General features: G+C 39.4%; 1 protein-coding gene across 3 annotated transcripts in view; it reads left to right on the top strand.

Moving 5' to 3' along the window:
- Positions 1-333: 333 nt before the first annotated feature.
- The window catches only part of SALL3 (spalt like transcription factor 3), a 25,036-nt gene continuing 14,251 nt past the window's right edge, over positions 334-11,118 (top strand). For all 3 annotated transcript variants that reach the window (XM_081919216.1, XM_081919217.1, XM_081919218.1), the window contains exon 1: positions 334-480. In XM_081919216.1, the coding sequence (XP_081775342.1) occupies positions 402-480 (79 nt within the window). In that variant the 5' untranslated portion in view covers positions 334-401. The remainder of the gene's footprint in view (positions 481-11,118) is intronic.

Consider the following 11,118-nt stretch of genomic DNA (forward strand, 5'->3'; position numbering starts at 1 on the left):
TAATCGCCATGCATTATTCACAATCATAATTACTGAGCCCCGTGCGCGAGGCGCGCAGCCGGCCGCGCACCCAGCACAGACCCGCGGAGCCCCCGCCCGGCTCAGCCGCCGCCTCCGCCGCTACTTGCTCGGGCGCTTCGCGAGTTTGTCGCCGGGAAGGGGGGAGTTGCTGCTGCTGCTGCTGCTCTTAATTGATCGGCGCCGAAATCCGGAGGAAGGGGTGGCCCGCCCGACGCCGACGCCAACTCGACTTTCCCCTCGCCCCCAAGTCCTCCTCCTCCTCCTCCCCCCACCTATCTAATCGCCCCTCCACCACCCCCCCCCCACCACCACCCCAGCGCTCCACCTCTCGCCGATGTCTCTGCAAAAAGCAGGCACCAGAAGACGCCTCAGTTAGCAGCATGTCTCGGCGAAAGCAAGCCAAGCCCCAGCATCTCAGATCGGACGAGGAGCTGCAAGGCGAGGTGCTTTCGGAGCAGGGTAAGGCAGAGGGCGCAGCAGCCCCGGGGCTAGGGAGGGCTGTGCGCTTCCTGATCCTGGGCTTTCTTCTGGGAGAGCTCAGCCGAGCAGCGACCCCGCCGCCCGCCCCCCTCCTTGGGAAGCGTGAGGCGGCAGAAAGCGCAGCCGGCGTCGGGCAGGAAAGTTCAGCCGCTCGGCCCAAGTTTCTTCCGGCTTCCCTCCCTCCCTCCCTCCGCCTCCACCTTGCCGAGCTTCCCGCGAAGCCGTGGCTGGCCCTGTTGCGTGCGCCCGGCCGCTTGAATTATGGCTGGGCTTCGGAGGGAGACACTTCGACGGGGGGGGGGAGACGGACGCCCCTCACGCCCAGCCCAGGCTCGCCTTCTCGCCGCCTCTCCCCGATGTGGAGTTTGGGACGGAAGAAACCCAGCCGCTTTCTCCAAAGCGAAAAGTTAATAAGAGCTTTTTTCACCCCCTTTTGACCAAGCCGCCGAGGCTGCAAACTACAGATTTGGGGCTCCGCTGGTGTAACCGCCCCGAAGCGGCCCTGACGGCGGCAGCTGTCGCGTCCCCCTTGGCAACAAATAAACCCCACGAGGCCTCGGTGTGTGGATGGAGGGGGAGGGGGGAACCCCATCTCTACCCCCCCCCAGGTCCTAAGCGTGTTTTACTCTGAAGTAAGCCCCTCAGTTTCGCCCCCTGGCCCTTGGGAGCTGGTGGGCGAGAGGGGGCTTCGTCGAGCCCCCCGAGGCTCCTCCCTCCGACGCCCAGAGAAGGTGGCCAGGCCGAGGGCTTGGGAGAAGGTCGCTATCTGCGCCTCTGACTTCCTGCGGCTTCCTTCAAAGGAACAGGCCGAGGCGAGAGGGGCGGGTGGTGCTGGTGGCTCCTTTCTGGAGAGGGTCAAAGGGAGAAGATGTCTCTCCTGGGCGTGAGGGAGGCAGGCCTGAGGTGGACCAGTTGCCTGCCCTCAGGGCCGGAGCCTAGGTCTCTACTCCCGCCTTCCCTTCCCTTGCCATCTATTGCCATGAAGATGTCCATAGCGTCGAGGCTGGAGTAGGAATTGCCATCTTCTTTCCCCCCTCCTCACAAGGTTGAAAAAGGGGTTTCTTTGGGCCCCCGCGTGCCAAAGGGCGCACTCAGCCTTGCCCAAAGGGCTAGTGAAACAAGGAGCCCCCGATTTCCAAATCTCTGTGGTTTGCAGCTGCTCAAACTTATTTTCTTGAGCTGTCATTTCCGAATGTGTTAGGATCACTTTGTGACTATATTCACCGTGTGGCGCTTAAAAAAATTTGCCACTTCTTTTTTTTTCTGGAAGACAAAATCCACTAGGAAGTTTTTCAATCCTTTCCCTCATAAAGTTATCGCCTGCATTTCCAGCGTAATCAGGAAAAATCGTGGTTGGAAATAAATTTCTTCCCCTCCCTGCTGATCCATAATTACTTCATCCAGCCTTCTTCCTTTATATTTTGCCCAAGAAAAAAACACGTCTTGGGAAAGGAGTTTGTTCTGAGGGGGAAGAAGAAGTTGGCAACAAAGGATTTTTCACTATTTTAAATAAACTTTGCAGCCTTGAAGCTTAGGGCAGTGTGGCTTGGTTTCGTAAGCATATGCCAGATTGCCAAATGCTCAGGGCTCCCATTCCTGCCATCTCCTTTTCCTAAAAGGACTCCAAAAACAGAAGTGGAAGGGGTTGGCTGCTGCAGCTAGTAATGTGAAAAGCCTCTTGGGTAATGGCAATAATGGATAGGCAGCGAAACAAGTTCCCTGGGTCACAGCAGAAGTATAAAATTACACATTTCTTGTTTTGTTATTAACACTTCCTTTGGTTTCAAAATACTTCACTGTAGGCAAATCAGCATTTCTTTAATAAAGATACAGCATTGTTATTTAAATCTGTAGTGGTTTGGGAGGGTCCTTGGTTTAAGAATTTAGACAACACTGAATATTTTAAAAAGTTAACGAGGGGAAAAAAGTGCCTCATTATGGTACTTCTGGTGAGTTAATAAATTGAAGAAAATTGTTCAGCTTGCAGGGTTTTTCTTTGGGGGGGGGGTGTTGCTTAGCATCTCTTATCTATGTAGCCATGTCACCCAAGATTAGAACAGGAGATATGCTAAAAAGAAACGCTTGCATATGGTGTGTAGATTAAGAACAAAGAATCTTTTTGTCATGGAAATGTTTTTTTCTCTTTTTTTTCTTTTTTGGGGTTTTGTTTTGTTTACTTCATCACATAGAATTTCTCACACTTGGTTTGTTTTGTATTGCCCTCAATGACTACATGATCAAATGAATGGATTTATTTCTGCCGAATGAGAAAGACAGTCTTTCCATCAAAAGGACTACATTGCATCCCAGTGAGGAATTTTAAAAGCGTTATTATTGTGGTCCTTGAATAGCTCAAAATCGGCTTTCACAGCAGCCCTTAAAATGCAACAGTGTAAATACTTCTCTGCTTTAGAATGTTGTAATCAGAATGTTCTATGTCCCTTTTTAATATATCTTAATTCATAGAGTAAAACATTATTGTAAGGGATTAGTAAGGAGCTGAAGTAGTCCTGCTTGCATGTTGCACTTTCATTTTCAGAAATGAATATAGGGAGGTATATAAACTGCTGTATGTTTAGGAACATGAGTTTGGTGCTCATCATTTACACATTTTTTACAATTAAGTATTTTTTCCTCTTTAAAGGCTCATAAGAGTTCAAACGTATCTTATAAAGTCAGCTCTCATCATTGTAGTTTACAGTTAAAGTCAAGGCATTGCCACAGTTCCTGGCTCTTGTTTTGCAACAGGCCAAAAACTAGCTCTCACCATTTATAGCACGCAAAAAGAACACTTGCAGCATTTCCCTCCCCCCCCCCCAAAAAAATACTCTATAATCTAAATATATTTCAACCTTCATTCTCATTAGTATTTTTAACTACTTAGTCTTTTATATAACATAACTGCTTAATCTGCTGCTAAGTCTATAAAGCTTGCCTGAATCATATATGTGTATGTGTGTATATATACACATACACACACACACACACACACACACACACACATACACATACATAGAATCACATTTAATGTTGCATTTGAAGACTACTTTCATTAAGGAAAGCTATTAAGGGTTAATGCTCCTTTTTCTGGCAGATATTATGTTACACAGTAGCAAAAAGAAACCTGACAGTTTGACAGAGTGGAAGATAAACATTAGGCCATATTTAAAGTTATACGAAGGCCAGTCAATTTAGGTGGCAGTGTTACAATAGGAAGTTTTAGCAATACAATAAATAATTGTTGAAGTCAGCTTGAACTACAGTGCAGTGCAACTTTATTTCACGAAGCAGAGCCTTCTCAGAAGTATGAAAACCACTCAGAATATCGCAAAGTGATATTTTGAAACGTTTGTTGTGGGAAAGATAGTTTTGGCAATTTGGAGAACGAATGCTTGCATGCAGCGATTAATTAGAATCTGTATAGCGGTTTATGCTGACAAGCAGTGAATGAAAGGTATTTATGCACTAAACGTTTTAAAGGGTGCCATATTGAAAGAAATGGTCATTATAAAGAGTAGCACAATAACTGAAGGAGTTGTTATAAAACCCAATATGGTGAATTTGCTGTTCTCTATGCTGAATGAGTTTAATCTCAAATATCAGGAGACTTTACATCCCCAGTTAAATGATTATCTCTAAATCAACAGATTACTAGCATTACAGAACAGTCTTGTTTTGTTGCAGCAAATGGGAATGTTGCACACACTTTAACCCAAATGCAGTGACAATGCTGAAGAGGGGGGAACCCTAAGCGTATTCTAGTGGATGATAACTGATCAGAGATGGCCTTTAAAATAATTATTAGAAGAAATTTCGAGAATGTATTTTGTACCTTTTAAGGTAACAGTAATTTTTGCTTAGCTTACATTTATTAGGAACCAACTCTTACAGTAATGTTACATGGCTAACAAAAATACATTTGTATTGTGCTTTTTATATATATATATTTGTCATACATTGATATTATTGCTCTTGAAATTCTGCTCATAATTTTGATACATTTGAAATAGATACAGTAATATATATGTCCAGACAGACAGAAATAGGCTTACCTTTAGTAATATAAATATTTTGGCTCACTTCAGTACTGTATTAGACATTTGGGGTTGTTGTTTTTTCCTGCCCTCAGTTCATTGTAATATAGCCAGTTATTTTGTAGATGTGGGTCTGTAGCATACTTGCTAATGTCCATTAAAATTATGTAGATAAAGAAGTGTGGGTATTATGTTATACTGTTCTGTAACATGTAATACTCTTAAGAGCATTAGAAGTAACAGTAAGCCCTGAATTAAATATGAAATTGTGTGACTTTTTCCAAGCTTTCTACTTCAAATAATAATTAGGTCATTGGTTTGTTTGTTTTCCAGTTTAAAAATAAGCCTTTACAAGATTTGCTGATTAACTGTTGGCATGAGGAAAGACAATTAACTTATTTTGCTTGTGCTTGTAGTCTTATAGATGGCTGCATTATAATAATTTCATTCCTGTTTTATATCTATTCAAAGACCCCTCGAAAAGCATGGTTTAATAGCAGAAACTAATTTTACTAGTTTATTATTTTAGTATGCAAATGATAAAGCAGACTAAAAAGTCTCAAATTCTTTTGTGTTATTAATCCCAGATATGGCTCCTTAAGGAGGCAGTGAAACATATGCCTTTCATGAATAAGAAACATTTAATTTTATTTGAAAAATCATTACAATCAGCTCTGTGCAATTAATATAAGCTGGATGTTCATATTTGAATGCTGATCACTTTTCTAGCCAAAATGTTGGTTTTTTAAGGATCTTATATATTCTTAAAGCAGCTACTTATAGTTTCTTAACACACTAATATTCTGAAATTCGAGTCAGCCTAAATAAAATTGTGCGCGTCTTCCATTTAAACATAGGATTATAAGATTTGGTTTGTTAACTGAATGCCAAAACCACACTAGCATGTCTAGTAAGCATTTTTTTTTAAAGGGCAGGATCCATTCAGCTTTGGATAATAAAACAGATGTGCTAGGAAGTTGAATAGTTTCTGTCATATTTTGAACTATATATAATAGGAGGTGAAAAATTGAAAACGCTGAAATGATACATTTTAGGTGCAAAATAACACAGCATGCTTTTACAAATAGTGAAGGTTCAGTTAAAAATAGCTTCAAGAGTAAGCAATAGATAGATTCAAAATTATTCTCACCTAATAGTGCAAAATGTCTGCTGCAGTTACATTTTTATACGAATCATTTCACTTCTTTTACTTTACTTTAAATATTTGTATTCAATAAGTAGTTTGGATGGAGTTTTTGAGAGTGCTTTCTAGGAAAATGAACTTAAGCAGTGGAAAGGAAACGAGCTGTGCATACATAGTCTCCTCCTAAACTTGTTTGAGAGTAGACCAGTTGAGATCCATGGGGTTTTTTTTAATCATAGAGCTGGATAGTTGCCAAAGGCAGTGACAAGTCATGTCACACAAGTACCGTAGAAAATATAAAATATCAATGGTTCTTTTTGTAAAATAAAAATACTTCATCATCAAAGAATACCATACTGTGGGTGATTCTTTTGTCTAATCATGAATGAATATGGCAGCAATACCTAAGCAGAACTCAAAAGCAGTTCTTATAAAAAAGTTTTGACTGCTGAGCTAAGGATAGAACAATATGCACTGATGAAAGACAATAGGAGGTCTGCATATTTTGCAAAGGAATGCTTTCCTCCTCCTTGTGTTGAAGATGTAGATATGTTATGTTTAGCATTCGAGACCACCCCCATTTTCTGTTTTCCGTGCTTTGGTGCTGAGTGTATTACGCAGTCTTTTTTTGTTTGTTGTTGGTGAAAAGGTGGGAATGCGTGGAGTGCCAGCAAGCTTTCCGATGGACTCTCCCTGAGGGTGGGTAGTTAGAAGTGCTTTGACAAGGTTTGCTGATTTAACCTTTGCCTGCTTTGCCCTGCCAGGGGTGGCCACTAGATGTCAAGCTCATAATACAATTAGTACATCTGTGCAGTTGACCTTGGCAGCGCGGCTTACCACTTGTTCTGTTAAGTGTTAACACCGACTCTGAGTGTTAACTAGAGATCCGTCTGAGTTTTTGCTACATTCTGTGCAGCTTATCAAATGCCCCATCTAGTTCGACACAAGTGTTTACAGTTCTAAAGAAGTGTGTGGGGGGGTGAGCCTTGTTTTATGTAGCTTTGAATTCCTTAATTAACCTTGCCAGAGCTGATGCAGTTTTATTTTGCTTAATCGAAGCGACTTTGTTGGTCATCCATCTCACTTTCTATGCATATTAATGTTTCACAAGGATGATGGCAACTGACCCAATTGGTTTGTTAGTGGTTATATTACTTTATTTATATAGAATAGTTATCTGTGGAGAGCTAGATCGGTGAGATACTGTTATATTTCAAGGCTGGAGTTCAGGCCTGATACTGCAACCATGCACTTATGCAAATAGCTACGATGCTGTCAGCGTGGCGGGAGTAGATATGTTTCTACAGAAGGTTCTATGTTATCAAACTGGTATTCTGTTTCTCGTGCTCTCAAACTTGTAAGCGTCAAAATGGGTTATATGTTAGCTTTTGTTTTGTGAACAGTATCTGAAGCTGGAAAGTCGCATTAAAAAGTGATCTCTTACATTTTTTAGACTCCTGTTATGCAGTATTTAATAATTCGTCACTTGATACACATCAGCAATTAAACCTTAATGTTGTATTAGCTCTTAATAAAAGTTTGTGTCACCTGTGTTTGGGTACTGGAAACACGAGCCAGCTCGCAACGAATTACAAATCCTGGTAAAACTGAATACGTGCAGTATTTAAACTTCGCCAGATCATTGTGCATCATTGCTTTCCTCCTGCTTCTAAAAATACACTGCTAACATTTTAATATATGATACTTACAGTTTTGCAGTTAGTCAAAACAAAATGTAAAGTGCTTGCTGTGTTCTTTATATGTGCAAAGAAATGCCCTAGCCTAGTGGCTGGCTGGGTGTTGCATTTTTTTAAGCAGAAAGCAGTTAGTGACTATGCCACAGGTGGCTGTTAAATAGTGAAATTTAGGCCACTGAATAGATCAAAATAAGTATACCGGGTCAACGCAAAGTTTTGCATAGCAAGAGTGCCCTCCACTGTTCACATTCATATTATCAGTTTATGTGGCCTGTGGAAAATGGGTAGAAATTTTTCTATTGAGTGTGGAATTTCTTCTACGTTGTTAAACACAGTAGGGGTCTCTATTTGTCTCCTCCTGTTTCACAGCTTGGGATCAGTATGTGATAATTCATCTTTCTTTATGGGATTCAAAGCTATCATAAAAAGAGTTAAAAAGAATTAATTTGAGAGAAAATAAAAGTTATTTTTTAATGTGATGTTTATTTTAAGAGATAACATAGCTAAAGCGAAAGAGTAGTATTAATTATCTATAGTGAATGAATGATATTAGATGTTGATAGCTGTTCAGTTAAGGAACATGCACATTAAAAGATAACTGAACATTTATACTGACACAAAATAGATTTTGATAAGTAAAGTTATGTTTGAAAACACTGCGGAAAAATACTTTGTCATTCCGACAGTCTGAATTGGTACAACCTGCCGATCTTTATTTGAGTAGCCATTGAGAATCAGAAAGTTTAATTAGTAGGAAAACTGGCTAATGTCCATAGTTTAAGGTATATTATACTTGCATGAGCCTGTTTTCCGTTTTAAAGCTTTTATTTTCATTGTATCTTCAAGTTTGCTAGTAAGGATTTTTTCCTTTGGGGAAAAATGAGTATTTCAAAATTAGTGTAAGATTTTTCATCATTTGTATGCTGAATGGATTCACTTTGTTACAATTCATTTATCACTTTGAATAGTGTAGAAATAATGCATAGTGAATTGAACTTAAATTATCCTCTTGAGTAGACTCACTGAGATCGGTGGGTCTTAAGTTAGTCATGACCAACTTAAGTCTCATTGATTGTGAAGCATCTCCTCCATGCATTACCATTTTTGAATCCCCCCCCCAATGTTTCTGTAGTTCCTTGGTTTACAACCAACAGCAGCTGAATAAGTCATGTAAAGCATATTAATGACAACAGTAAAAATATTTATCATACTACAAAAACAAATTACCCTGTTGATAACCAATGCCCATTGTGAAATTGGCATAAAAGTCTAAGATGCCGTGGGAAACAAAATTAGCATTAAGAACAGGATTTCCTCAGAGAATACTATTTTAAATTGTACGTAAATTGTCATGGTCCGTGTAAATGATAATTGTAAAGGGTCTTGTTTGCAAAATTAGAATACGGAGACAAAGCTTACTCAGAGTAGAATAGTTTTCTGTGCCATTTATTTTAGGAAATACAGGAACATAAGCCAGACGGCCTTTCATGCCTGTACACATAAAAATATTTAAGAGCAGGTAGGGGAATAAGAAAAAGCAAAGTTGGCTCTTGAGGGTTAGAAAGCGTTGTCCTCAAAATTCAAACACTGCATGGCCAGCAGCGGCAAGTAAAAGCGGGTGTGACATTTGTTTCATTACTACCCCTTGCAAATAGTGCATATTTTAGGTTTTTGGTTCTTATTTATTCTTAACATGTAGGATTATTCCTTAATAATGGGAAAGCACACAGTCCCTGTTGCATTTCTGTTAGGCCCTTCTGATTCTAATGGAGAACTTGTACCACTTGCAAACTGCACCAATACAGCTTGCTCTAGTAGATGCTGGGACATGGTGTGCTAAACCTCTTTGTACGCAGGGGGAAATATGCCAAAATTGGGGGCACATTGGCTCCCTTCTTTGCTCCATCTCTCATCTCCCTCTCTGCAGAGATGTATATGTTTCATGTAGGAATGAATTGCTTTCTACCTAAACGTTTGACCCTTAAAGGCAATTTGGTAGCTACTTATAGTAGTATTGCTCCATACAGGTAACTGGAATTACTGGAGTACCAGTTTTCACTGACATTCGTTGTCTAGAACCCAGTTCACAATCCAGGCACCTCATTGGCTTTAATCCAAATATTTTGACTGAACTATGGCTGTGGATTTGGCTGCGTATGACATGAATACAGATATATTCTCTCCACATCAACTCGTTGAATCTCACATAGACCGAACCCAAACTAGTTTGCAATCAGAATGTAAGAAACTTTCTCAGAATAAGCTAATCAAAAATTCGAGATGAAATAGTGCACTGTAAATTAACAGGTAATTTCAAAAGTATATTCCTGTTAGTAGAAATAGACATCTTTTTGGCTTTTTTAAAATAAAAAGATAGGGTTGTGAGTACGGAATATGAGCAGATTTTAAACTTGTCCCAGAGAGACATGTTTAAGCAGCATTTGAATGTTTAAGGCAAAAAATGTTGTTATGGGCTATTTCCATCAAAGACATGAGCAAATTTTTTAAAAAATTGATGGGAAAGGCTGGCTCCATGGGGATTTTGATTTGAATAATCAAAAAGCAGGAGAAAAAACTAATTACAAACTGCATCACTGTGTAATACATTATTGCATTCTTTTATTTCTTGTTACAAATTTTCAGAACCCTCAATATGCCCTGTTCTTTTCTTTTGTACAATTTTTTTTTGCAGATGATTGTTTCAGTGTAAAACAGTATTTATAGGTACGTCTCAATGGATTGACTAAAGATACGTACTTTTAGATGATTGTGAAATTCATTAGAATGTGCAGAGTAAACTGCACATTATGATTCTAAACCTTTAATGAAAGTGAATTCTGTTAACCTTTTGTGGAACGTAAGTAGGGAATCCTTAGAATCATCTAATTTCTATAAACTGTCTGTGCTCCAAAATCGATGCACCTTTCCTGTTTGTGAGTTATTATGAATCACGAAAAACATTTCCAGTATTAAGAGCTTACTTCAGATGAAACTTTAATAAAAATCTTTTGAAAATTATGATGATTTTAAGTATTGTAAAAAGCAGTTTTTTTAAAAAAATCAGTTTCATTATCTCTCATTTTAAATAGGTTTGAAGAAGCATCTCTCATTTTGGTGCCAGTAGACTAGAAATTAAAAGGTAAATACAGTCTCAGTAATAAGAGCACAACATGGAATTTAGTTTTCCATTCATTTCCTATTACCTAAGTGATTGGGTCAAAGGTAATCTGGAGAAATAATTGTAAAGTATCAGAATATGGATTTTAATTTTGGAAAGAGAAATAATTCTTTCTCAGACTTCCGAAAATATTATTTCATCGCATTGGTAAAATACTATTTTATCACATTGATATTCTATTCCTCCACAAAGCCTAAGGATGTGTGCCTACAGCTCTTCCAATTTACCCTCAACAACCCTGTGAGTTAAGTTAGACTGAGGGAGAAAGAGTGACTTGTTGAAAGCTACCTTCTGTTCAGCTTTATGGCAGAGCAGAATTTATGTTTACACCTCTCTCATCCAACTCCGGTACTCTAAACCACTCTGGCTCTTTAAAAAATGGTCATATGTATTAGTTGCAAAATTCTTCTTTAAACACTATCTGCACTTCAACCCTAAACACATATACTGGGAACTTACTCCAATATGCATATGTCTAACATAATATAGAATTGTGGCGACAATATGCTTCAGTTTAGACATTGGACCAAACCTTGGTTTGTGCCTGTAGTTGAGAAAACCATA

This window comes from Podarcis melisellensis, assembly GCF_964234715.1.
Source record: "Podarcis melisellensis genome assembly, chromosome: 7".
NCBI classification, from domain to species: Eukaryota; Metazoa; Chordata; class Lepidosauria; order Squamata; family Lacertidae; genus Podarcis; species Podarcis melisellensis.